This window comes from Myiozetetes cayanensis, unplaced genomic scaffold (genome assembly GCF_022539395.1).
Source record: "Myiozetetes cayanensis isolate MyiCay16 unplaced genomic scaffold, myiCay2020 scf22, whole genome shotgun sequence".
Lineage (NCBI taxonomy): Eukaryota > Metazoa > Chordata > Aves > Passeriformes > Tyrannidae > Myiozetetes > Myiozetetes cayanensis.
In genome coordinates, this window is record NW_026087434.1 from 3,780,056 (window position 1) to 3,804,186 (window position 24,131).

Below are 24,131 nucleotides of genomic sequence, written 5' to 3' on the forward strand. Positions count from 1 at the left end.
CGGGGCGGGGCGGGCTGGGCTGGGCTCTGCCCTGCCCTGTCTCCTCCTCTCCTCCGGTATCAGCTCCCTCAGAGCTCCCGGCGCTCAGCCCGGTGCCGGTCAGCGCTTCCTCCGCTGCGACTCGTTCCCAGAATTCGGGTTGACTGTGGGAATGGGAATGTGATGCAGAGTGTCCTGGGCCTGGCCTAGACTCGTCTTGACTCTCCAAAAAAGTCCCCGTTAGCGGCAGGGTTTCATTTTCACCGTGAGTTTCCCGATTTTGTGGCAGTGAGTCGCTGACATGGGCAGTCTGCTGACCCGGCCGGGACAGCCAGGGGCACAGCCCAGCCCAGCCCAGCCCAGCCCAGCCCAGCCCAGTCCAGCCCAGCAGAGCCCCCCACCCGTGGCAAGTTCAGGCCACGGGATGCACTGAACCCTTCTGAGGTCATCCTGGGCTACTCAGGTCATCTCAAAATAACAATTAACCCGACAGACCAAACGAAGAAGCCATTGTTCCTTGAACAAGTCAGAGGGTGCTTTCTATTGATTTCGGGAGCTGCAGGATTAGGCTGCTTGACAGATATGCTGAACCAGCATGGGAAGCAGACTGAATCAGGCTGTGTGGGGAGAGCGGGAGCACAGCGAGCTTCATGGGAGGATATCAGCAGGCAAAACTGCTGCAGATTGCTCAGAGCTGGCTGAGACAGGCAGAGTGATGATCCAACTCAATTCTTTTGCACTGTTGGGGGGAGAGAAGAATTAATCTCACTCATTCCTGCAAGAATTGGCACTTCCTCATTTCTGCAGAAGAGGAGAACTATTCTGAGTGTCTCAGACGGGCTGGCAACAGTCAGCAAGAGGTGGAAGCCTCACCAGAAATTTGGTCTGCAAGACTTCCTCTTGATTTGCAAACTAAGGCTATCTGGAAAGAATTAAATATCTCAATGACGTTCTGCTTGGTAGAACCAGACCTCAGACTTGGTCTTGAGGAAACACTCAGAGCACTGTATCAGTCAGGGCAAGTGTCCATCAGTCCTGCCCCGAGTGGACACAAGGGGTACCTGATGAGGAGGCACTTACCCCCAACGCTGAGAACTGGTCCCCACTCGGTGAGTGTACTCAAGCAAGTCACTGAAGACAACACTTTTAAAACCAGTTTCTGCCTTTCAGTGCTCAGACTAATCAAGCTCATTAAGCTTCATCTGGTTTTAGGTGAGACAGATCAGCACATGTTCATCCTGTGCTCACGAGGTGTTTGCTGGGGCACCGTGTGGGTTTGTTGTGCTTTGGAAAAATTTTGTCCTCACGAGTTGGATTTGCCACTCATAAAAAAGCCAAACAGCAGGAAATGCTGAAAGCAAGGAGCTGGGATTATCTGTGTGATTCCATTAGAGTGGTTCCATCACAGCATCCTCCACAGTTCAAACTTGACTTGTGTATTTTTATTGTGCCAGTGTAAAAAGACATTGAACCCACTCTGCTGAAAACAACCCTGTCCCTGTGTGGACAGGAGCTGCAGCCAGATGGGATGTAGCTGCCTGAGTCTGCTCCTCCCTGTGGACATCAGTGCTGGGAGATGACTCTGTCCAAGGCCTCAATCCACTCCTTCTGCCTCTCATCGTTATCGCACAAAAACACAAACTCTCTCCCTGGAGTGACCAGAATGATCCCTGGTTTCCTCTTCTTCATGCGGATTCCCTTGGGCAGCTCAGGTCGTACTTCATACCCCTCATCCCTCCTTCCAAGAAAAATCTGGCCCCGTGCAAACTCATCCTGGAAAGAGGGAAGCAGAAGACAGCCATTAACCAGTGGACAGCACAGCTCCAGCAGGCTCTGCTCTGTGTTTGGCATGGAATGGGCTCTGGGGATGCCTGGAGGGACACTGATTTGGTGACACCAGCAGGAAACACACCAGAGGTTGTAGGTAGGGACCCATCCTTACAGAGCTGGTTGATGGGCATTCAGAAGGAGCAGGGGAGGATATTCCCATGGCCAGAGCAGTGCTAGAAGGCAGAATATCAGGGCTGTTATTGCCTAAGGTTACAGGCACTAGGGCTGGGAGAGAGTGGGCATTAATGCTACAGGCAGTAACAGCTGCTTTTAAAAGACTTGGATCTTCCCCACAGCCACTGGATGGGCCAGAGCTCCAAAGAGCTCAGAGGCATCCACTGACAGGAGAGATGGGCTCTTGAGGCTGAGCCTGCTCCAGTCTTGCACAGGCTCTGGAAGAACTGGATGAGAACAGACCCTTCCTCCCCACCCACTTCCTGAAGGGGATGTGGAACAGTGAAGAACACTCCTCTTACCAGTGGGTTTTTAAAGTACATCAGGTTCCTTTCTTGAGAATCCAGGCTGAACCAGCGTCCCTTAAAGGCCTCCTTGTGCTGCAAGGAGATGGTAGAAGTTCTTTGAAGACCAAGTCCCTGGGAGGAGTTTGGTCTATTCAGATCCCTGGACTGCTTAAGTGACTTGGAGCTTGAGTTCAGTTTCCTTCAGCCCCATGACTGGCTCAGGTGAGTCGCTGCTGTGCTCTCAGCCCTCTTCTCCCTGGGCTCAAACTACAAATTTGCATTCAATCACAACCCCTTGGGCAGGCCAGGGCAGTTTGGTTCTACCAGTGATCAAATTAACAGGATTAAGTTGCAGAAAATGCATTGGAAGCTCTGCAGAGAACAATCCCTGGAGTTTGTGTAAGAAGAGCGTGCAATCAACTTCAACAGTTTGCTCGGGGGGTGCCCCTAGAATTTTGGGGTGCAGAAGACTGGGGTCTGTCTAAAAGCACTAATTCCAGTCACTACACTTATCTGACCATTCCTGAGCTATTCACTGCTCTGGGCTGAACTGCAGAGGCCCCTTCTAGGGCTCACTTCAGTCTGAGCAGAACTGAGGCCTCAGGAGAACACACAACCTCTCATGCTGTGTGCAAACACCTGCAGAAGAGGTGCTGGGACACAGGCACAAGCTGGGCCAACCCCCAGCACATTCAGCATCAGAACTGCACCCCTGAGCCTCATAACAGCACTTTGGCTCACAGCTCACTCAGGAGAGCAAGGCCAGAAGTGGCCGGGTTCAAACAGGACCTCAGACCTTCATCTCCTCCTTCAGCAGTGCCCCAAACCTCACCCTCCTCTTCCAAGGAGTTCTGACCCAAATACTTTCCCACAATAACCCAAACCAAACCATTGGCTTCAGTGGGGAGAAATGTTCTCAGTGGCACTGTGCTGCTCTAGGCAGATGTGACTGTAAGTGAAACAGAGAAGTAGGGGGGTCAGCATGTGATGTTCTGTTCTAGCAGGAGCTGCACTTGGCAGACACAGCAATCCATGGAGTGTTGTGTAACAGCACTTTGCATGTCCCACTGCCAGCTAATCCATCTTGCTTACTCTTCAAGGATTCTTCTCCCCCATCTCATTTTCCACACAAAATAAAATGTGATCCCAAAGAACGTGACAGGCTTTGTCAATGGAAGCAGACAGTCACTGAGCAAGCCCTGTACTAAGCAACATCACAGAATTACCAAATATTCTGTACCTGCAATGATCCTGTTTGTGTGCTGCCACGTGTGCACTTACCTTTGGTCCTGTTTTTTCCATATATCCTTCTTTGACAAAATTTCTTGTGATCCTGGGTATGAGCTAGGAGAACACAAACACAAAAAATTCTGTGTCTGTCCCAGCCAAAACCAGCACAGTATGTGTCATTCTAGCTTGATTTCTGCTCTGTTTCTGTCAAGGTTATTCACCATCAATCGTGGCTTTTGGGGTCGGGGTTTTTTTGGCTGCTCAGTAAAGGGAAGTCTGAAGTAAAAAGGAACATAACACTTTTGAAAGACTGCACTTCATAAGGATCACATGGAGACTTTTAGCCCTTAAATGTTGGCTGAGCTTTGGCACGTTATCCACCGTGGCCCTTCCTTCTACCTCTCCAGTCCATTCCCAAGACCCAAGTGCTGCTCTTTGAGCACCTGCCTCTGGCAGAAGAAGTGAGAGCGTGTTTTGCCAGGCTGTGTTTGCCCAGCCTGCTCGGAGCCCTGCAGGGTTCTCACCTCGTGCTCAGGGACCTTGGGGAAGGCTGTTCTGAGGTAATGGTACCGCGCTGCCCGGATGGCGTTGAACCAGTCCACGATCTCCTGGGGGAAACAGAACATAACCACAGAATTGTTTAAAACCAGAGGGCAGTTACCTGCCAGAGATTTACATCAGTGCACCACTGAAGCCTTAAGACCATCCAGGGGGTGAAGCTGAATATACGGCCCAAGAGAAGAGGAGCAAAGTGCTACAGTTATTATTGTCAAATTCTGCCATTTTCTATCTTCTACAGGTCTTAGTGACTCCAAATAAAACCAGATCCTGCAGAAACAGGGCATCTCTTCCAAATCACAGATCCAACACCTAAGCAGCTTGCTTATTCCAACATCTCCAGCATATTCACCTTTCCACTCTCGTGGTAGACAAACAGGTTCCTTGTTTGCCCATCTGTGCTGTAGGTGATCTGCAGCCCGTGGGAATGTCCTATTTTTATTTCCTGGAACATTGCATTCAGGGTCTCCATGCTGATAATGGCCTTGGGACCTGTGCACTGCAGAATGGAAAGCATCACTGTATTAAAGTGCTCTCAGGGAAGGCGATGCAGGACAGATCAGCTGTCTGAGGACCAGATCCCTGGTGGAGACAGAGCAGACATCCTGAAATACCTGAATATTGGACACACCTGAAACATAAACCCCTTAATTACTTGCAACATAAAATGGCTTACAAAGAGTGATTCCCTCTCCCTGACAAATGCTGGGACACTCTCTGAGGGATGTGTGGGCACTGCAAGGGGTGGTTGTGCTCAGCCTTGTGCTGGAGAACACTTTGCTCTGGTCTCCTACAGGAGGACACATGTTGGGGCTGATGCTGCAGGAGTTGGTGACAGAGTATTTTGGTCCTGTGAGAGGTAACAGCTGCCAACAGACATCTTTGTCTTGCTGTTCAACTGCCAGCATCCATTTCCTTTGTTCACCAAGCAAAAGGAGGCTGTGGGGTTGAGATAAGGGATGAGGAAAGGGGCTAAATCCAAAAGATACCACATATGTTAATGGGGAAACACTTGGACTCCTGCAAGCACAGGGTGTCCTGGCTGCAAAACTAGAGACAAAGTTATTTATGCTGATTTTCGCCTGCAAAGAGCAGGGTCTGAGGATGGATGGTGACCTGCTACTCTGGCTCAGGAACTCACTTCTTTGCCGTAGTACTTCATCACCCCTTCCCTTGGTGACAGGAAGAATTTCCTCTTGTGGAACTGTCTGCGTCCCTGCCCAAGCTTCCAGAGGAATCCTTCACGGTTCTCTGCAGAGCAGAGCAAGAGAAGTGTCAGAGAAGGGTGGCACAAGAGCAGGACTGTTTAGCTAAAGGTGACATGGCACAGTTTCAAGTCTCTTCTCCATCTGAGAATTTTGACCTCGTATGAAAAAATCAGTGGAGAACTAAAGAACTGTAAGATCCAAATACACCTTGCACTTGTCTAAGTGCCTTTTCTTAGGAGCTTCTTCTCAAAGTTAGACCCAGAGCAATGACTGCACATCCAGCAGTTCAGATGTGCCAAGCCACTGGCAGACACTCAGAGCTGTGAACAGAACACTGTGCTGCAGGGCTGACACCTTCTCCCTGCCAATCCTTTTACCTGCAGAACAAGGGTCTTGGCAGACTCGGGTGGCGACAAATTCCTCACGCTCGTATTTAGCTCTAATCCATTGCTCTCTTAAAACCCTGAAAGAGGAAAACATGGGTAAAGCTCATCTGCCTCTACTCTGTTTTCACCAGCCAGAGGGACCTGCAGGGGGGAGCAGTAGCTCAGCAGCTGAGAAGGTCTGAGCAGTGAATAACCATCAGCTTACGTGCAGTCATTGGAGTGGGGGATGTAATAGTAGGGAGGGACTTTGGCCTCATATTTAGCTTTGGCAAAGAGGTTCCCGTGATTCTTCATGAACTGAAATACAAAACAAGTTACAGTCAGGTGTGCAGCTACAAATCAATACCCTGACAGGAACCTGTATCAAAGACAGCACTGTGTTTTTTGCTGAGTAACTCTCAATGTGTCTTACATGCATTTATAAATTCCCTTTAGCACTGGAGTTTGCAAATTGTAGGTGGCTGAGCCTCTTCCAGTATTTACAGTTCTGGATCAAATGGGAAGGAATACAAGACTGTGGTTGTCGATTAAAAGAACTAAAGAAAATCAGGAGAAAAGTTAATTCTGATCTCCCTGTTCTTTTATCTCCTCCCAGACATTAACTGTGATTATTAACACAATTGAACTGAATGATGAGAGGCCGAACCAATATTTAAGAAGGGTGTGTTGCTTTCTGAATAGAAAACACTACCTGGAAAAACCTGGGGGCTTCTGAACCACAGTAGAGGTTACTGTGTATATAAAAATACACAGCAGGCTGTTAGAAACACAGCTACCTATCACTGCAATTGATTGAGCAGGTCACAAAAAAACCCCTAAAGTTACCCATGGAGATAACTTGGTTCTGTGTGGCTCTGTTCCCTTGTCCATGGTGGGTGGAATAAGCATTAGGAGATAGAGGAGATTATGATGAAATGTGGATTAAGTGAATGACTGCTTTTTCCTCTGTACCTCTATAAGATCGTTCTCCCAGAAGTCCAGCACAAGGGATTTGACTCTGGTGATGCCAGGAAGATTGCGATGGATTCCAGAGCAACTCATACAAACGAGTATTCCAAGTTTGTAAGAAGCCCACTCTGGACCTACATACAAACAGAAAGAATGAACTAATACATGGGGGAAAAGCACATCTGATGCACAGCCCAGGCTTCACATGTAATAATACATCAAATCCCACCCCACTGTTTGTGGCTCTCACTTCACTGTGTTCAGGGGAACAGCACCTGCTTTCCACAGTGAACACTGTGCATTCGTAGGTTCTTTTACTGACTGTTTGTTTTAAAAATCAATGTGACTCTGCAGGCAGGTGAGTGGTGATGGAAAAGCTCAGCGAGTTATTAGCCCTGCATGAAAAGCTGCTGTTGCTGAAGTAACGATGGAAGGATGCTGTGGGCAGTGAGTACTACCGAGAGTACAACCCAGTACAACCACCTGCAGCGAGGAGTCGTGTCCAGCGCCCACGAGGGCTCCTGCTCTCGCCTGCTGCTGCTGCTGCGTCCCCGGAGTGGCCTCGACAGGTGCATCGATGCTCTTGGCGAGACCATTTCCTCGGTCTGCACCACCCTCCACTTCTCCCTTATCACACTGAGCAGAAGCTCCTTGTCGCCTTCTCCCAGCTGCAGTTGGCTCCCAGTGACCCGCCCACGCGGGCTCCTCGCTGCCCTTCTCTGCCCCAACCCGGGCTGGAAACCCACCCCACGCACCCTCCTCGTCCTCCCGTGCCTGTCCACAGGTAACCCGGGGGGACAGCCGGTGCTGAGGCCGCTCCCTGACCCTGCTGCCCTCCCCTCGCTCCGCGTCCCGGGGCAGTGGCCACGGGAACAGCCCCGCACGACCCTCCCGCTGCCTCCCCGCGGGACACGGAGCTGCGGGCCGGGCCGGGCCGAGAGCGGCAGGACTCTCAGCCCCGCCGTGCCCTCAGCGCCGCCGTGCCCTCAGCCCCGCCGTGCCCTCAGCCCCGCCGTGCCCTCAGCCCCGCCGTGCCCTCAGCGCCGCCGTGCCCGTACCTGGCTGGCCGCAGTCGGCACAGCGGTCGTTGCCGGTGCCGCTCGCTCTCTGCAGCTCCCGCAGCAGCGCCTTGCTGCGGTCGTGGTCCATCTCCGCCCGGGGCCGGCGCGGAGCGCTGAGGGAAATGAGGAACCGGCGCGGCCCCGGCCCGTCCTGCCCCGCAGCCCCGGCCCGGCGGGGCCGCCCCCTGCAGGGGGACCCGGGCCGCGACACCTCCGGACCCGCCCTGACCCTGACCCTGTCCCTGTCCCCAAGCGAGCCGGGAGTTCTCACACAGCTCAACACCGGGACAACGGAGCACCCCAGGACCAACGAGAATTCCATCTCCTACTGAGACGGTTCCTCTTCCACGTTAAAGCCAATGCCAAAAAGGCTGTCGCTTAGTACTCACTTCAACCAAGAGAAAAACCTGAGGGAAAGATTTTTCAAGGGTAATTCATTCAGACATAGATGAAGAGGTGTTCAAATATTTTTCCATTTTACTAGTTTCAGGCTAAACTTAATTTGCATTGCTAATTTGCATTGCTAGAGTACACTGATGCCTCTTCAGTGAAGTTTATGTACAATCTTGTAAAAACACTGTCATTTTGTAGATGACTAAATACTGCATGTGTTAGCAGTTGACAGTGCTGACACATTATACACTAAATACTACAGGTGTTACCAGCTTAAAGTTCTGACACATTTTCTCCATCTTTTAGGTGCTAAGTAGCATTGCACCTTTAATTAGTTTGTAACTATTGTGCAGTTGAAAAACAAACAGCAGCAGAATATCTGAAAAGCTGAGTTGTTCAACCACCTGCACGGAATCTCTTTTCAGCACTTACCCTTTAGGAACTGGTGTGTATAAACATGGAATATAAACATGGACTTCATTTTCCCCAGGTTCTTGCAAGCCATGCACCAATTTTTGTGGTGTCCTTACAACTCCTGCGGAATAAAAGAAAGAATCTGAGTGATTTGCAAAGTGGTTATTTATATTATCTTTTACAAAGACTGAGGTAGTCTGCTTTTTTTGTTACTCATAGGGTGGTAAATCTTGTCACCCTCATTTACATTCTGGAAAGCAAGACTGGAATGACAGTAAAGGGAAAGAAAAGCTTGGAACTCGACTGAGATTTCAACAAGAGCAATGGGGGTTCTTGGTTTTCTGGCTTTTTCAATTGCTGAACACCTCTAATAACTGCTGCTGAGAGGGGCAGTCATTGTGAAACTCCAGGGCTGTTTTACTTCTGGTTTCACCGAATTCCACCCAAGACACACAAGGGAGCTCAAGGGGCAGCAGATAAAGGACTAAGCAGGGCCCAAACTGCTGCAGGAAACTCTTCTGAATCAAAGGCAGGCGAACTGCACAGTACTCGGATGGAGCTTCCAAGCAGAGTTAATCAAAACCAGCCCCAGGGCCCTTTTCCTCGAGCCCATCCCTCCTGGAAACTCACTTCACTCCAGCAGACAAAAGATGCTCAGGCCTGATGCATCAAAATCCAAAGCTGGTAATTTCTCAGAACTCAAATCAATCATTCCAGGCAGATCATCTTCTCTCAGAGCAGCTCGAGGTGATTTGATGTGGCGAGGATCTGATCAAGAAGTGAAATGCTTGAATTCCACCACCCCTTTTGGACACCACAGGAGATTCTGCAAACACCTTGCTAAGGCAGTTATTAGAACCAGAGAGCTGACTTCAAAAGGGGGTGAATTGTCTCCCACTGCTTTCTGATTTGGGTCTTTCAAATTTCCCATGCATTTCCTAAAATAATAATACTTTATAGGACCTGTTTCCAATTTATTTATGTCCCCAGTGTAATCTAGCTAGAGTGCCTTTATAAAGCAGTGAACAGATTTGCTTTATTATTGAAAAAAAAAAAAGTGTATTTATTTATTTTTACAAAAGTGTACAGGAGGAGCACAGACCATCGATGCAACAAATCATCAACCCATTAAGATTTTAACAGCACCCACTTTAATTTTTGGCTAATTCTGAACTGTGGAAAGAGTAAACCCCAAAGATTATCGACAATGTGGAAGCTTAAAATAATTTACCGTTTTCATAAATATTTTTAGTCCTGAACACCTTTAAGGCATGAAAAAAGGTAAGATGAGTAGAGAATGTACTAGGAAATGGCCTTCCTTATTATTACAGAGCACTGAGGTAAGTGGAGCAGCACTGCATGGCAGGATCTGACTCAGTTCGAGGAACAGGAACAGTCCAACTGCAATATAAAGGCAGAAAAGTACATGGCTGAACTAAGTCCAGTTTTAAAACCCTCTAAAAATCATCTCTCTGGACTGAAAACATTTTAGAAATCTTACTTTTCATCCAACAGAAACATCCAAAGTTGTAGCAAAGTCTCACAAATTTATTGTCGTACAAAACCAGAATCAATCCAAACAATCAGGCTGAAGTCTTGTCAAATACAAAAAGAAGCATAAAAATAGAACACAATATATAAGCCTAAAAGTAGTTAAATATTCCTGAACCCACAGTAACACTGGGATAATTGTTATTTACAAAACCTTGCCTAAATCTCTGAGACCATGTGGAGCTACAGCAATAACTTCTCTACCCTTTCAGATGAACATGCAGATCTGACAGCTGTAAATGATGAAGGGAATGTAAACAAATGCACGCCCATCGAGGCACTGAGTGCTTTGCAAGGCCTTTGTTCCCTGTGGTTGTTGTGAGGAGTTGGGTTTAGAGGACCTGTGGCATCCTCTCCTGCCCCCTCCCACCCCCAGTCAGTGATCACCTCACTCACACTCAGCACCAAACTTCCTTGACCCAAATGGGCTCCTCTGCTGTGGAAGTTGGGACAGGTGGCTGCTACAAAAGGACTTCTTGCTGACACCCAGACTGAAGGAGTCCCCATGGAATAGTCAGTGCATTTAACGTGATAAATGCACTTTTTGGACCAGCACCGAACAAATCCACATTTCAGCCGTGGAGAGCAAATATCATGACAATAGATATATACATTATTTTAAATACTTATAAAAATTTAATATACAAATGGCTCTGAATATACAATAATGTGGTAAAAAAGATTTAAAAAAAAAAAATTGAACTATGGTGAGAATACCACCATTAGGCACCAAATATTTCTGGCAGTAGGATTTCTAAGGGAAGTCCAAAGACAGACCATTTATTATTTGTCTGGGTATTTCGAGATGAATCCCTTCCAGATAATGCAAGAACCTAAAAAAAAAAAAAAAGAAAAAAAAAGAAAAAAAAGAAAAGTAAAAGTGATTGTAAAGGAACAAAGTTTATTTCTGAATGAGGCAAGGTTTGGGAAGACCAGAACTTACCTTCTTTTAGTCTTGCCTTGCTCTTTCAGCTTCTCAGCCCTGCAGATGGTGCGCAGCGTGGGCAGGTATTCCAGGACGCTGGCCTGCTTGTTCCCCAGGTTTAAGGGGCTTCTGGAAAACACAGTCCTGATGACAGCCAGCCTCTTGTGTGCCTTTTGGTGAATGCTGAAACACAGAACAAAGCTTTGGTGTTCCTTGTTCAAGAACTTACAGCCCTGATTTTGTTTCCTTAGGATCAAATCCACTGGTTTAAAATGCCATTAAACACACTGATGTCCAGAGCTGCATCCCACAGGATGAGCTGTCTGCAGCTCCTGCCTGTGCTGCTTGGAATTTTGTTAGGTCTTCATCCAGCAACCCCTACCAACACATCTAACCCAGGTTCAACAGGAGCAGGCACTGGATGACAGATCTGCACGTCCAGCACGTGCAGAATCCATCGTATCCATCTGTCCCTCTTGGAAAAGCCATTCCTTTAGGGCTTTGTTATTCTTTTGGGGGTGGTGTTTGTCCATCTTTAAAGTAAATAGACTGAGGCTACCATTTCTGAACAACATTACAGTCAGGCTATTCAAACAAGAAAAGTCACTTTTTGCAGATTAATTTAAGCTTATAAAACACATTGCAGGGTTTTGAGCCATCCTGCCAACAGCCATGGTGCTATAAATGTGTACCCACTGAACCTGGGACAGTCCTGCTCCTGTGAAATGCTTTTCTTGCCACAGAACTGCATTACATTGCAGCAATATTAGCAAAGCCTTACCTTGAATCAGCTGACTGACTGAAGGACACACCATTCCTTGTGTTTGAGATATGCAAAGTGAGACCCTCCAGCTGATCACTTGGAGGTGTTTTCCTGGTACTCCAGAAGGATTCCAAGCTTTGTGAAATATTACCAGAACACTTGTGAAAACTGAGTGCTTCAATAGCTGCCTTTACTTCACTAGAGCTCTGGGAACTCCACCAATCAGTATTTTCTATACTGAACTCATCACACAGACCATTTCTGATTTTGGCATTTGCCCAGTGAAATTCTTCATCTCTGGAAAACTCCAGTGGTTCCTTGGTGTTGGTGCTTCCACAGCAATCCAGGAAAGACATGTTTTCCACAAACTCAGTCAGTGAATTCAGACACTGGAAAACAAGAGCAGACCTTTTGTCATTTGCTGACGTTTTGGTTTGAACTCCTTTTTCTTCTCTATTCACCAACAACTTTGATTCCTTTTTATTCATTTCAGCACACGATGCAGGACTATCCAATGGCAACGTTATGAATTCAGATGAATAGTTGAGTTCAGTATCAAACAGGTCACTGTCATCCAACACATCAAGCCTTCTCTGAGCCTTTGTCCTCTTCGACCTTTTTCCAGGGCTACTCTTCCCAGAGCAACTGCTGTTGCTAGACCTGTTTTTTGAAGAAGCTGGGGTAGTCCTTTCAAGTGCAGATTTAGAGGCTTCAGAGTGGTCTGAAAGAACTTGCACCGGTAAGGGAAGGATAAGTTCAAGATTACTGTATATAAAATCCACTTGCTTCATCTGGAATTCCATGAGAAGCTGCATTAATTTATTCCATTCCTCCATGGTTGTGATTTTGTGCTGTAAAACAATAACAGTGAAAGATTTACTAATATGTTAAAATAACATTAAAAAAAATATATATTATTACAGAAAATCTCTCACTCCTGGCTTTGTGTTTATGAGGTGAGGGACTGTTTTTTGTTGGTAGGAGACTGTCCCAGTTCAGATTTTGCTTAATAACCACAAACCCCCTGATTTCTACAAGAAACCTTGGCAGAGATTTGTTTCCCAGAGGTCACTGTTCCTCGTGCTGGCTACACTCAATCATCTGGCATCATCCAAAGCATTAACTCCAAAAATACCTTAAGAAATGTAAACAAGTCTTCTGAAGGCAACAGGATGTTCTGAAGGCCAAGCAACGTCTCCACACAGCCTGTGTCACATTTTGGAGGCTCCTGAAGATGTGCATCAGCACCTGGAGAAGAATCTACCTTGGAATCATCACTCTTGGACTGAATTGCATCATCTGCTTCACTTGTCTCCTCTCCTCCTGCACAAAGATAACAGGATTTACTTGAAAAGAAACAACTGCACCATGAAATCGATTTCTCACCTCTTTGCCTCGGTTCCTTTTGTAAAGGACACTGTAACTGGGAGCTCCTGCTGTGGTTCTGAGCCAGTGCAGTGACTGAAAGGAGTCACTCCCACCTCAAATCCTTGCTCAACCTGCCCGACCTCCCTGCTCTGCAAGTCACCTTTGCAGGGGGTTGTGCCTCTCCCTGTTGGGCACTCACACCCCCAAACCTGCTGAAGATTCTCTTCCTGAATCCTTTGGGATCAAGTTCTTACCCGTAAAACACCCAACCCCCCTACCCAAATGGTCCTTCAAGAAGTGACCATTTATTCATATGTGCCTAAGGATGGTTTGATTTAATCAAATTCGTGTTTAGATGGAGATTTTGCAAGAGATCAAATCAAATCAACCTACCATGATGTGCCAGACGTTTCTCCTTCAGGCATCCCCCTCCACTTCTAGCCCAAAACTGCAAGTAGAGGACACATTTCCTGATGTCACAGTTATTTGTGGTCACCAGAGCAGCCAAGTCTCTCCCCTCTGTCCGTAGGTTCTCAGCCAGGCACAGGGTCTGGAGGTAACTGGTGGCATTTACCTGGACAAGGGGCAGACACAGAGCACTGAAACAACTGCCAATCACCCTGCAGGGAGTCCCACAGGAGCAAATCATTCTGCTTTGCTTTGCAATAAATTCTGCCTTTTAATACAGGGGATTAGTTCATTAAATTAGACTGAAGTTACAGTAAAACCTTCTACAGAAAAGCAGAATACCAAATCCATGCAGTCTGTGCCAGAGAATTCAGTTCAATTTAGAAATTCAGCTCATTAAAAACAAGCACACAAACATATTGTGCTCATGGTTCTTAAAGCACATACCCCTTGCTTCTCATCACCACTGATGGGCTGTCACTGAACTGTATTCATTTTAAAGGGTTTTTTTCATTCTTTCTTTTAACTCTGCAACTGTCTGGAAAAATCCAACAGGTTTTCAGCTTCACATTAAGCAATTCCCCCTTCTGAAAAGTCAGTTCCTTCTGATTCTCATTTATTTAGGGTTTTCACACAACACAGAGCTAAAAATAAAACTATTTGCTATCCAGAACAGTGGTGTTTACATTCAAGGAATAACCCATAACACTTCTAAAATAGCTCCTCCAATTTTAACCAATGAACCTATATTGGCATAGTCAACCTTCAGATCAGAGCTATTAGATGTATTAGCTAAGAACTTAGATATCTTAGTTTTCAGAACTACTAAATTGCTTTAAAAATACATATTCCATGCTAATAAAATAAAAACCTGTAGAGATAAATACATCCCACCCATCCTTGCATAAACCCAATGAACAGCCTTCTGATGGAACAGGCACGTGAGAAATACACAAACCTCCACCAATATTTAAACTGCAAACTGAAATCAGCTGACCTGCATTTCCAAACACACTTACCAAGGAAGGGGTTCTGAAGTTGATCTCTTCAAAACAGCCATCAAACATTAAGCTGAAAGTTGGATCTGCACAAAGAGATACCAGGAAACTGTCATGACATTCCATTCCAAACTAGTTATTTTCTTTATCCATCCCAGCAGACAGTATCTTTATTCAAACACTGAAATCCCTGTGTTTAATTTTGCATTTAGGAGCTGTATTCAACCATCCCCACTTAAACCAACTCATTGACAGAGGCTCTTCTGCCTGTGAAGGCCAATCCCTGTCACAAACACCACTCACCATTGGTGGTGAGAATCACAGGTCTCTTTGCAGTTGCCATGAAGGTCTTTATTGCACTCAGAAATCCTGCATCTTCATCGAATATTACATCCACCTACAGGCAACAAGTGCAAAACATCAACAGTTTTAACGACAGCCACAAGCTGTGGATGCAGTCAGGGTGTATTTCATGTGGATTTTACCTCTTCAAACAGAATGAGGGACGTTGCACTTTTCCTGTTGTGTTCCTCTTCCTTGCTTACTGATTTAATCTGAGCATCTTTCTTCTCTTCCAGTGAATTCTGAGTATTTCCTGCAGATGGATGAACAACTGAGCAGGAAGGAGGACTGAAATCATTTCAAATGCATTCCAGGTTCAAAAATCCTCCCCAGGTATAAACTGCATAAGAAAATCTCCTCTTTTCTCCACACAGCTGCACACACAGTGTGGCATCTCCATCTCCAAAGGATAACTAATTATTAAACAGGAATACCTACCTCTATTTTTTCCCTCAGCTGGCACTTCCCCATCATTTCCTTTACGTTTGGAAGAGATTTTGAAGTAGTTTGCAAGAGTTTTAGGGGTCAAGTTTCGTTTCAAACCAGCTCCTTTCGGTGACAGTGGTGGTTTTCTTGGTGAAATAACTTTCTTTGGAGAATACATTTTTTCTGCAAGATAAGTTTTATATTAAATTTCAGTTGGAAATTTAATGTCAAAGATTTCTCAGGCAAATTTAAAGCAAGCCTCATTTTTTTAATCTAGTACAGGACAGGTTTACTGTGCTGATTTCTGCTTATTTTCCTTTCTCTTGCTGTAAGGAATGATTTCTATCCAACTTTCTGTTGAAGTGCCACAGCCCTTACTGCACCACTACAGAAATGAGATAATCAAGAGTCAGTATTTTGATAAAGCCATTATTTCATTTGCTGTGTAGCTGTGTTAGCCAACAGAGCATTTCTTACTATTATGGCCAGACAAGCTGAAATTTGTTACCTTTTTCCAAACACCTGATGTCTGAAACCTGTTTGGGGAATTCAGTTCCTACCACCCTCCTCCTCCTCCTGCAAAACCCTCCATCCCAAAACTCCAACCAAACAAAAAAAATCCAGAAAAAACCCCCTCAGACTTACTTGGTGACTTGGCAGTGCTACAGCTGTTGAAAAAGCAAGGCTTGTGTGCATTGACACCTTTTTTGTCCACCTGATGGGACTGGGTAGCTTCTCTCAGCTGGGACAGGATCTGTCTGCCACTGCGCTGGCACGAGGCATTGACCTCAAAGATCTGCAGTGGGATGGAATTCAATACATAAAAACCCCCTTGTGGACACCCTGCATTACAAATCTTTCTGTGTCACCAGTTAATTATTAACAAGAAAAAGCTCTGAGGAAAGGACTGCCCCAACCTTGAAGCCAAGCTCCTGAGCACAGGCATACACTGCAGCAGTTTTCCCCACTCCTGGAGGGCCAGTGATCAGGACTGTGTTGCAAAGGCTCGTCTCTTCCTCGACATCAGATTTGTTATCTTGGAAGTCAAGGCTGCTCAAAGAATCTGCAGAATTATTTAAAAAAGAAAGGATTCATGTTGGTTTTTTACCAACTTTAAACCAAAGAGGAGTTGTATTATTTTTAATTCTATCAGCACCTTCATGCTCTTTGTCCTCTTTTTCTCCTTTCTGGTTTCTTTTCTCTTCCAAATCAGCTCTATTTTTCCATTCTTTTAACCAGCTATAAAAGGAAGGAACAGAACAAAAAATAAGAATTACTGCTGAATAAAATGAATGAAATTATGATGGAATAGAACATAAAACTAAGAGACATCAGCCACTCGTCATCCCTCATAAACTTATCAAGTCCTTTCAGATTTCAAAAACACACTGTTCAGGATTTGCTTGACTCTTTTGTACCAAAGGATTCCTTCTCTCTTCTCCATTATAGGCTGGTTGGTGTAAAAACAAGTCACCTGGAGAATTACTTAGTCAGATGGATCTTTAAATTCTGCATAACTTTTGGGATGCAAACCAAACCCAAGGCCACAAACACCCCCCTGGGTGGGTCAGTCAAGCATAGTGGTAAATAACTGACTGCATCTCTGAGCACAGTCAAGTAACAGCATGTTTTGAGTTCTTTTCAGACTGGATCCATGTTCCCACTTCTGACCTGTGGAGCCTTTCGATTTCCTTCTTGTTCCCTACGAGTTCACTGGAATCTTGAGGCTGATACTTTTCTGTCCAGAGCATGTCCTCAACACCTACAGAGAAACAGATTATCCATTTCTATACATGCAAAAGAGTTGATCAAGCCCAGAATATTAAGACTAGGCAGGATTTTTGCACCACAGTGGAAAGGTGACACAATCACACATACACCACACTCCCTCAGTGCACAGAGGATTACAATGAGGCAGGAAATGCAGTTACCTGAAAGTGCACTTGGCTCTGACAAACATCCAGTGTCTTCTGCTTTCTGGGTCTTGCTTTTCCCCAGATGTGTGGTTTGTCCTGCCTCTGCCTGGTTTTCCCCAGGAGGAATGAGGGTCCTGGAAACTCTTGGTGTGATTTCAGTCTCAGTACCTTCAATTTGTTTCCTTCTTTTTGATTTGCGATCTTCCGTTTCTTTCCTTTTCCTCTTCGTTTCCTTCCTGTTGTCAGGATGTTTCTGATCTGCCTCAGAATTTGCAGTCCCATCTCTGCTTTCTAAGGAAAAAATAAGTTACATCCTTAAAACCTGTCAAGCTCACTGTTCAAGCTGTGTTTGTAGAATTTGGTCAAAATGGCTTAAAATGTGAGGACCGATTGATTTCCCCCAACAGCATTTTCCTTCAGTGAGGAATTTCTGGAAATTCCAAGATGGTTTTTTTTTATGTAAGAGAGATTGTTTTCTCCCCCTACCCAGATCACCAACCTTGCAGAGGGTTTTTCAAAGCCAAGCGCTCCGTTTGCTTCCTCAGAAACCTGCGGAAGTATTTCCTCACGGGAAACTGAGGATTGGAAGACAGGATCTCCTCCAGTAAATCCTTCTTGAAGGTAGCAGGGAGAACTGCTCTGTGGCCTGAAAGCTGCAACACACACACACCCACACGTGCACAAAATTACCCAAAAACATTACACAGAATGGCAGCTTTGCTTAATTTAAACTGGTAACTGTCTGGGTGAAGTCAGAGATTAACAAAAATTGAAGTAAAGAATTGTTGAGAACATCAAGATGCAAAATGAAGAACTCACACGTAGGGAAATAAAAGACAAATTAAAATATTCCAGGACTGGAACGGATTATTCAAACGACAGGATTATTTTAAACAACAGAAGTCCAAACAACTACCAAACCAATTTAAATTGTGAAGTACTAACCCCAGGTGCAGAACAACGGCCAGGTCGTTTGCAATTCACAGTGGAGAATTCACCAAGTGAGAGAGTGATTCCTGTGACGTTGGTGACTTCAGTACTGAGCTCCCTCAGCTTGGTTAACAGAGGACATGAAGGTGGCTGCAATTTCCACATTGGACAACCTACAAAACAACCCCCCCAAATCCAAAATAATAGCAGTGAGTTTCTATTCCAGAGGAAAGAAACAGGTTGCTGTTCTCTTTTTTTTAAGCATTTTGCCTCTGTCAGGAGGAAATGGTTTGTGCCCCAATCAGTCCAACACAGTCTTTATTCTCCAAACTGGAACTTGACAGAACAACTTTTTTGATCAAATATTCAGAATTTTGCATCCTCACCCATAAAAGTTTATACTGTTTTAGCATCAATTTAATCTGTACATTTTGAATTCAAAACCATCTCACTGGAAGCTTCTATGTTTTGTTTTCTTACTGGGGACACAAACCAACAGGAAACACCCAGCTATTCCAGTCATAAGCTGTTCAATTTTTATCTTCTCTACAAAAATTTGCTAGAAATTAAACCCAAAAGCTTAACAAAAGCTTACAGTCATCCTTCTGCTGCACGTGGACCACAGCCTTAAAACAGGAACTGGCCACACAATAAGCTTCCATTGCTGCTGCCTTCTTTGCAATCTGCCTTTTCAGGGACTCTGGCAAGCCACTCATCAGGAATTCACGTTTTGCTCTGAACTGATCATCATCCTGAGAGTTTTCAGATGCATCTTGGCTTTAATGAAAATAGAAATGAAAATTAAAAAAAAAAATCATTAGAACTACCAGCTATTCAGGGCTGAGTTTAGTCACGTTCTCTTCTACACTAGTCAGAAATAGTCTGGGAGAACTGCTAAAATTAATTCCCATGGAGTAAGTTTATATTTATTTTTAAATATTGTGTTAGAGATTTTAATTAAAACAAAAAATCTGTTTGGTTGTGTATTTTTATATGCAATTTGTGATTTCTTTTTAATCACTCATCAGCTACATTTTCAGCCCTCTAAAAATGGAACAACAACAACAACGGTCAAGGAACTCTATAAAAAGCTCCTAAAATTTTGCAAGCAGCTTAACATGTTGATCAGTATAAAACCCACGGACATTTACATCACATTTCAGTAACTGTATTTGAATTTGTAAAATGAGAGAATGTCAAAGCAACCTTGAGATGTGTTTTGGTTCTCAAGCAAAGGGGAATGTCGTGAACTGACCTGCTCTCATCAAAGATCACGATGGGTTCAGCTGCAGAGGTCTGAGCTCTCCTGCCTGGGCAGGGGGGTGGATACCCCAGTTTGCCTTTCAGAAGGAGAAAACACGATTAGATGAACACTGATAGAGGATCCTAACCCTGCTTCTCTGCTCCCTGCCTGCATCTGCCATTCTACAGCACTTGGAAATCTCCTTTTCTTAAGGGAAAGCTGAGTATTTTATAATGAATTAAAATTCATTATGGTTCTATTACTAATTATTTCATCACTATAGATTTTATTTTCTGTAACATTAGGAGAAAAAAAATCATCAATTAGAAGGCAACAGAACATGGTGTACTATTGACAGCTTTCCAAACACAGCTTTTCCTGAATGAAGAAAAATCAAAGCAGCAAATGTAAACAACCTCTGCACTGTTACCTCACACAAAAAGATGTGTGTATTGGAATATTGTACCAAAAAAATCAGAGGAAAATAGGAATGCACTGCAAAGACAGCTTTATAAAATAAAGTTACAACAGTCAATAACAGTAATAAAAACAAACACACTCAGTAAAGCCCAATTACCATTTGAGCTCTTCACAACCTTCAAGTTTTTAGAATTCTTCCCCAAAACGTCATTTAAGCTCCGAAGTTTCTTTGGCTTCACACTCTGCTCTGCAGTAGTGACACTGCTCACACTGGAATCCAAAATTATTACTGATTCCTAGAGGGAAACCAAACAAAATCAGAAAGGAAACACAACCTGTCCTCCTTCATTAGCAACACATTGCACAGATCTCTCCCTTACTTGATTCCTTACAAGAAATGCTTGCAAGCCAAGACTCATTTTTGTTGCTTAAGTGAGTCCCAAGTACCCCAGGGTAATTGTTGCCCAAATACCAAGCCTTACATCACTGCCCTGGGACTTGGTCCTCTCAGCCAGGGCTCGCTGGCGAGACGAGCGTCTCACAGGAGCTGGGGGGTCTTCCTGGCCCCGGGATCTGTTCTGCTGGATGGCCTTGGCTTTCTCAACCAGCTGCTTGGCCTTGCATCTGCTTTTGGAAGCAGAGTTTGCCTGTTAACAAAGAACAGGAGAACAAAAAGAGCAGTTAATAACAAGTATCTTTGCTAGGTATTTAGCAGATTAATGTAATTTTTCACTTCCACAAAAGTGTGTAATTTTAATGAAACGTCATTGGTACCGAAAAAAAAAGTAAATCATTGGAAGGAGAAGCAAACCAAGGTGATATCAAGTTTTCAAAAGGGAGTGAGAGCCCTCCAAGGGCCCTTTGTCCACAGAACACATGAAATATGAGCAGTGATGTTCTTTCTGCTGTGCCCAAACAGTGTCACAGGTTGGACCAGACCTCCAGGATCATCAAAGTCCAACCCCTGATTTATCTCCAACCACCCTGGCAAGCAAACCCCAGCATTGAGTGCCACATTTTACTGGGTTTTTCTGGTATGAAAAGCAGGTTGGTACTAATAAAACATGTTTTAAAACCTAAGGTAACAAGAAGATATCTGGAATTCTACCATAAATCAGAGTAATGCTCCCTTTCCCCAGGGCAGCTGAGAACTGTCATGTTGCAGTAGAACACAATTACACACACAGAGGAAATGACAAAATACCCAAACACAAACTGTTACATAAATTACCTTTGTGCTTTTGGAGTGAAACTCTTCATTTCTCATTGCTTCAGCTCTGTTTGACTTTGCAGCCGCATTGATACGTGTGAACCTCATCCTAATTAAGGGAACAGCATTGTGACATTATTACTGCTTAATAAAGGCAAATGTTGCCCTCAACCTCATGTTCAAAAGCCTTTAAAAATGCAGTGCTATAAACAGAGGCAACCTCCCCGTTGATTTGTTGTTGTTGGCTGGTTGTTTTGGTTTTTTTAATGTCTTTAGTGCAAATTCATAATCAGTTTTAGCTCTTTGTTATTTTCCACCATAGTCAACCCATGCAACTTTATATAACTTTATAATTATGTCTTACTCTCAAAATACTTGCATTAAATTAAAGGGCAAAAAGGTAGAATATGCTCCACCAAGTTTACCTTATTGGGCTGTTTCCATCATAGGGCAGAGTGATCACCTCAGCTTTATAGAGGCTGCTTTTCCTGGAGGATTGCCTGCTTGCCTTTGGGGTGGAAGCCTGTAACGGGCTCAATTCATCTGCAGAAAGGGCAGCTCTAATCCTGCCTTTTTTAGGTGTAATATTTGTTGATGTTTGGATTTTCTGCTGCCTTAAACTCCTCCTCAACTTATTCACTTTTGGACTTGACAAAATTATTACATCTGAGGTGTTTTCCACAGTAAGAAAGTCAGCACCTGAATCCTCTTCTCCCTTACAATTGCTGGTGCTGGAGACAGGAGTTTCCTTCGTTTCTGAGCCCTTTCTTTTCCTGTTTCCTTTTTTCTGAACCTTTCTAGATCTTTTGGCTTTAGTTCTGTTGCTTTTAGGACTAGAATGTGTGCATCTGTCCACATGATCTTCTGGGATCCCACTCTCCAATCGCTTATTTGAAGGAATGGCATCCTCAGGTCCTTCTTTTTCTTTGGAAGGCTTTGCAGAGCCTTGCTTTTGTTTTCCAGCTGCCTTTTTAGCTCCACTTTTTGTTCCCTCTGATGCTGGTTGTCTAAAGGCCTTCATGAACTGATGCTTTTCTTCCAGGGTGCATTTTGGCTTCAAAGAATCCGCCCCTGCAGTCTCTAGGACAGCCAACTCCAACTCCTCTTCCTGGATAACCACGTTAGATTTCCTTTTCTGAGCCACCTGCTCGGTGTGCTCACAGTCCAAGAGGGGTGGGGTGCCTTCCTTCTCCCCTCCACGTCCCTTCTGCTTCAGGAAAATGGAAGGAATTTTCCTGGAGCCTTTCTGCCCTCTGTGCAACGGGGGCAACTTGGGGGGAACGGAATGAACTTGTGCCAGGACAGTGACCGTTCGGAGCGGCAGCTGCTGAGACTCCTCACACTTTTCGGGGTCACTAACGCTGTCACCTCTGTCCACTGCTGGCTTTGTGTCTTCTTCAGCATTGTTTTCTCCCTGACTCTTCAAGAAGTCCTCAAATGACACCGTTATTATGCAATTATTTACCTGTGACGTCCCATCATCCGCAGGAGCCTCCGAACTGGAATCATCAGGAGCAGCATCACTCTCTGCTACCGCGTTTTTCTTCTCCTCAGCTTCCTTTTTACAAGTTTCATTCATCTGGTTTCCAGATGAAAAACTTTCAGACGAATCCATATCTACTTTGTGCTTCCTTTTCCTTGATTTCCTAATCCTATTTTTTGACCCATTTGTTTCAGAACCAGCGTTTCTGGCATTTTTCCTGGAGAGAACAGCACTGGAGAAGTTCTCCCTTTCCTCATCATCTTCTGCTAATTCTCCTGCACATTTTTGGTCAACTAGAGTACAAGTAGCAATAAAGTCACTGCTGTCCTGTTGCAGTCTTGTTGCCACTCTGCTGTCATCACTACTAATTTCTATTTCGTGATGATTCTCAGATTCCTTGAGTTCATTATTTAAATTAACTTTCTTCCCTTTTCTCTTTCGCTTCAAAGATGGTTTTAAAGCTGACTTACAATCTTTGTCATCAGCATCCAGCAGTGGTTTATCTTCTCCATCCCCAGCTGGCAGCGTGGCTTTCTCAGCTACACAGGTCTTCTTAAAATAATCCAGGATATTGTTGGGTTTTGGTGATGGCAAAGCTTTATCCACTGGTTTTGCTAATGGTGAAAAATACCTTGTGATGGTTTTCACAGGAGCATCTTCCTCTCGTCGTTTCTTGCATGGCTGTAAAAAGTGCAACATGAAAAACTTAAGGTGACTTAGTGTGGCAAAATAAAGCAGCAGAGTGACAGAGATGAATGACACCGGCACTTTTCCAGAGGACAGAACAGCCCTGCAGAGATTCCACAGAACTGGAATGGGTCACTTGGGCTGCTCGACCCTTCGGTAACCTCGGGATGTTCCCCAGAGCTCTGTGGAGCTCAGAAGGGAATTCCAATGTCACTTAAAAATGTCTGATCCCACCGTGAACATCTGACTCATCTTAAGACGACCTTTCAAGTACTTAAAGAAAATGAATGAAAGAGAACTCTTATCTCGGATCATAATTCAAACCCCCGTGATGTCTTCAGCCAGAACTCCCTGTATTTTGATCTCTGATCAAAGAGCATTCACTCGTACGGCTCCAAGGAAGACTTTCGCTCACAAAGCCTTTTACTACTCCTGCTTTATTACAAACCGAACTCTCGAAATCCCACCCTCTGAGGGGGAAAACGCCTCTTCCCGGAGCCCCCGGGAGGCGGCTCCTGACAGCCCGGCCCGGGTGGTTCTAACCCCGACCCGGGGCGCGGGCCGGGCACGGGCGGCTCCTCACGCCGCGGGTCCCGCGGGTGCGGCGGGCGCGCCCTGTCAGGGGTCGAGGGGCGAACGCCACAGGGGCGCCCCCCGCCAGCCCGCCCTCGCAGCGCGCCCCCCCGGGCCCGCTCCCCCGTGCCCACCTGAGCGTCGCCGTCGTGGCCGGTGAGCAGCAGCGGCGGGGACGCGGCCGGGGCGGCCACGGCGACCCTGCCCACCATGTCCCCTCAGGGCCGGGGGGCGGGCCGCCATGGAGCCCCCCCCGCCCCGGGATGGCGCCGCCTCGCGGGCGCGCGCGCCGGCCAGGGCGGGCAAAAAGCGCGCGCGCGGGACCGCGTTCGGAAACGGCGGGGGCGGGGCCTGCGACACCACGTGACCCGCCCGCCCCGCGCGCGCGGCCCAACGGCCGCGGGCCCCGCCCTCTCCGGG

The 24,131-nt window shown here is 45.6% G+C and overlaps 2 protein-coding genes across 6 annotated transcripts; both read right to left on the minus strand.

Annotated features, from left to right (window-relative positions):
• Nucleotides 1–48: 48 nt before the first annotated feature.
• Nucleotides 49–6,728, minus strand: ADAP2 (ArfGAP with dual PH domains 2). Its single transcript, XM_050319287.1, has 9 exons — nucleotides 6,604–6,728; nucleotides 5,858–5,949; nucleotides 5,644–5,729; nucleotides 5,200–5,309; nucleotides 4,411–4,557; nucleotides 4,025–4,108; nucleotides 3,552–3,614; nucleotides 2,286–2,363; nucleotides 49–1,752 (listed from the first exon to the last, which is right to left on the minus strand). Exons 1-9 carry the CDS (start codon nucleotides 6,691–6,693, stop codon nucleotides 1,543–1,545), a joined length of 960 nt encoding a protein of 319 aa, XP_050175244.1. The 5' UTR covers nucleotides 6,694–6,728; the 3' UTR covers nucleotides 49–1,542.
• Nucleotides 6,617–23,965, minus strand: ATAD5 (ATPase family AAA domain containing 5). Of its 5 annotated transcripts, none has more exons than XM_050319282.1 (27): nucleotides 23,846–23,965; nucleotides 21,394–23,132; nucleotides 20,990–21,077; nucleotides 20,241–20,405; nucleotides 19,916–20,054; nucleotides 19,351–19,435; nucleotides 18,691–18,872; nucleotides 18,111–18,268; nucleotides 17,665–17,818; nucleotides 17,181–17,456; nucleotides 16,921–17,011; nucleotides 16,406–16,488; nucleotides 16,167–16,312; nucleotides 15,895–16,045; nucleotides 15,262–15,432; nucleotides 14,967–15,076; nucleotides 14,785–14,878; nucleotides 14,503–14,567; nucleotides 13,469–13,649; nucleotides 12,843–13,030; nucleotides 11,726–12,558; nucleotides 10,963–11,127; nucleotides 10,797–10,852; nucleotides 9,970–10,063; nucleotides 9,099–9,869; nucleotides 7,659–8,589; nucleotides 6,617–6,734 (listed from the first exon to the last, which is right to left on the minus strand). In XM_050319282.1, exons 1-24 carry the CDS (start codon nucleotides 23,921–23,923, stop codon nucleotides 10,017–10,019), a joined length of 5,445 nt encoding a protein of 1,814 aa, XP_050175239.1. In that variant the 5' UTR covers nucleotides 23,924–23,965; the 3' UTR covers nucleotides 6,617–6,734; nucleotides 7,659–8,589; nucleotides 9,099–9,869; nucleotides 9,970–10,016. The 5 variants fall into 5 exon arrangements, with proteins under 5 accessions (XP_050175239.1, XP_050175242.1, XP_050175241.1 ...); XM_050319285.1 differs by having other exon boundaries at nucleotides 9,099–9,903; XM_050319284.1 differs by having other exon boundaries at nucleotides 9,099–9,236; nucleotides 9,700–10,063.
• Nucleotides 23,966–24,131: the final 166 nt, after the last annotated feature.